Here is a 1875-nt window from a genome sequence, read left to right on the forward strand (position 1 = left end):
ATGTTGAAAAAGTAAAAAAAGTCATAGTATAGTATGTCGAAGAAAGTAAAAAATGTCATAATATAGTATGTCGAAAAAGTCAAAAAAGTCATAGTATAGTATGTTGAAAAAAGTATAAAAAGTCATAGTATAGTATGTCGAAGAAAGTAAAAAACGTCATAGTATAGTATGTTGAAAAAGTAAAAAATGTCATAGTATAGTATGTCAAAAAAAGTCGAAAGAAGTCTGTGTGTGTGTCTGTGTGTGTGTGTGTATGTGTGACTGTGTGTGTGACTGTGTGTGTGTGTGTGTGTGTGTGTGTGTGTGTGTGTGTGTGTGTGTGTATGTGTGTGTGTGTGTGTGTGTGTGTGTGTGTCTGTGTGTGTGTACCTGGGGTCTGACTGACAGCGCGGCGCTGAAGGCCTCCACAGCTCTGTTGAAGTCAGAGCCGAGGTTGAAGAGGACCCCGAGTCCGGTCTGCAGGTCTGGATCCACACAGTCCAGATTCAGCAGGGCCGCTTCCTGGAAGAGGAGCAGGACTTCATGCAGCTCAGAGCTACACAAACACACACACACACACACACACACACACACACACACACACACACACACACACACACACAGAGATACACACAGAAACACACCAATAATGACTAAGAAACAAAGTGGCTTCTATATTCTGTTAGAAAGGTGAGAAGTTACACTTTATTTTGACAAAATTAAATGAAAAACATCACAAGATCCTTTTAAAGGTGTCGGTACCTGGCAGGTGTGGAGGTGTTCTGGGGGCCCCTGCGTGGCGTGGCCGGGGAACCCTGAAGCAGGCCCCTGCGTGGCGTGGCCAGGGAACCCTGTAGCGGGCCCCTGGGCCCCTGAGCCAGGTGCTTGTAGCGGGGGTTGTGGCTGATCCAGCGGCGCAGGGCGTCACACGCCTCCCGCTGCATGCCGCTGTTGGTGAAGCTGACGGCGAGCGCCATGAGAGCCGCAAGGTTGTTGGGGCGAAGCTCCAGACACCTGCAGCAGGGGTACACGCTAGCTTAGCATCAGTTAGCACAGGGAGTACACACGGCTTAGCATAAGTTAGTACAGGGGGTACACTCTAGCTTAGCATCAGATAGCACAGGGGGTACACGCTAGCTTAGCATCAGTTAGCACAGGGGGTACACTGTAGCTTAGCATTAGATAGCACAGGGGGTACACGCTAGCTTAGCATCAGATAGCACATGGGGGAAGAAACTAGCTTAGCATCAGATAGCACATGGGGGAAGACACTAGCTTAGCATCAGATAGCACATGGGGGAAGACACTAGCTTAGCAACAGTTAGCACAGGGACAACTTAACAAAAACATTCTTAATCTAATTAGATCCTTATGTGGCACATTTTTAAAAAATGCGATGGGACAGTTTTTTGATGTGTTATATTTCTCATTTTTTCCGATTATTTTGTTACTTGTTGTGTGTTTTTGTGTCGGGTGTGTGTGTGTGTGTATATCTGTGTGTGTGTGAGAGAGAGGTGTGTGTGTGTGTATCTGTGTGTGTTTACACTGTATTTAAAGTTCTTTCATCAACTATTAACTACTAAAAAGAAACTCATATTTCAGATACAGACATTTATTGAAGGGTCAAATTGGACCTGAGGACAACAGGAAGTCTGACCTGTTAATGACTTACAGCCCTAATTTATTAATTAATGATTGAGAAGTATAACAACGTTGAGGTTAACGAAGGTCCTGAGGTCGAGCTGCGTGTCAGTGCGTTACCTTCAGGCTGTCAGGGTGTCACATTGTTAATAAAGTTGAACTGAACAGGAAGTCTGACCTTTGCAGGGACACGATGGCGGCGTGTTCGTTCTCGTTCTCGGCCTGAGTCGTTCCCAACACCTGCCAGGCCTGAAA

General features: G+C 45.9%; 1 protein-coding gene across 1 annotated transcript; it reads right to left on the reverse strand.

The window, feature by feature from the left end:
* Nucleotides 1-369: 369 nt before the first annotated feature.
* Nucleotides 370-1865, reverse strand: LOC117940397 (PEX5-related protein-like; the record flags this gene model as incomplete). The annotated part of the gene is made up of 3 exons (XM_034865703.1): nucleotides 1799-1865; nucleotides 742-993; nucleotides 370-535 (listed from the first exon to the last, which is right to left on the reverse strand). Coding segments are annotated over exons 2-3 (381 nt in total), but the record flags the coding sequence as incomplete, so codon positions are not given.
* Nucleotides 1866-1875: the final 10 nt, after the last annotated feature.

Source organism: Etheostoma cragini, unplaced genomic scaffold (genome assembly GCF_013103735.1).
Source record: "Etheostoma cragini isolate CJK2018 unplaced genomic scaffold, CSU_Ecrag_1.0 ScbMSFa_2407, whole genome shotgun sequence".
Lineage (NCBI taxonomy): Eukaryota > Metazoa > Chordata > Actinopteri > Perciformes > Percidae > Etheostoma > Etheostoma cragini.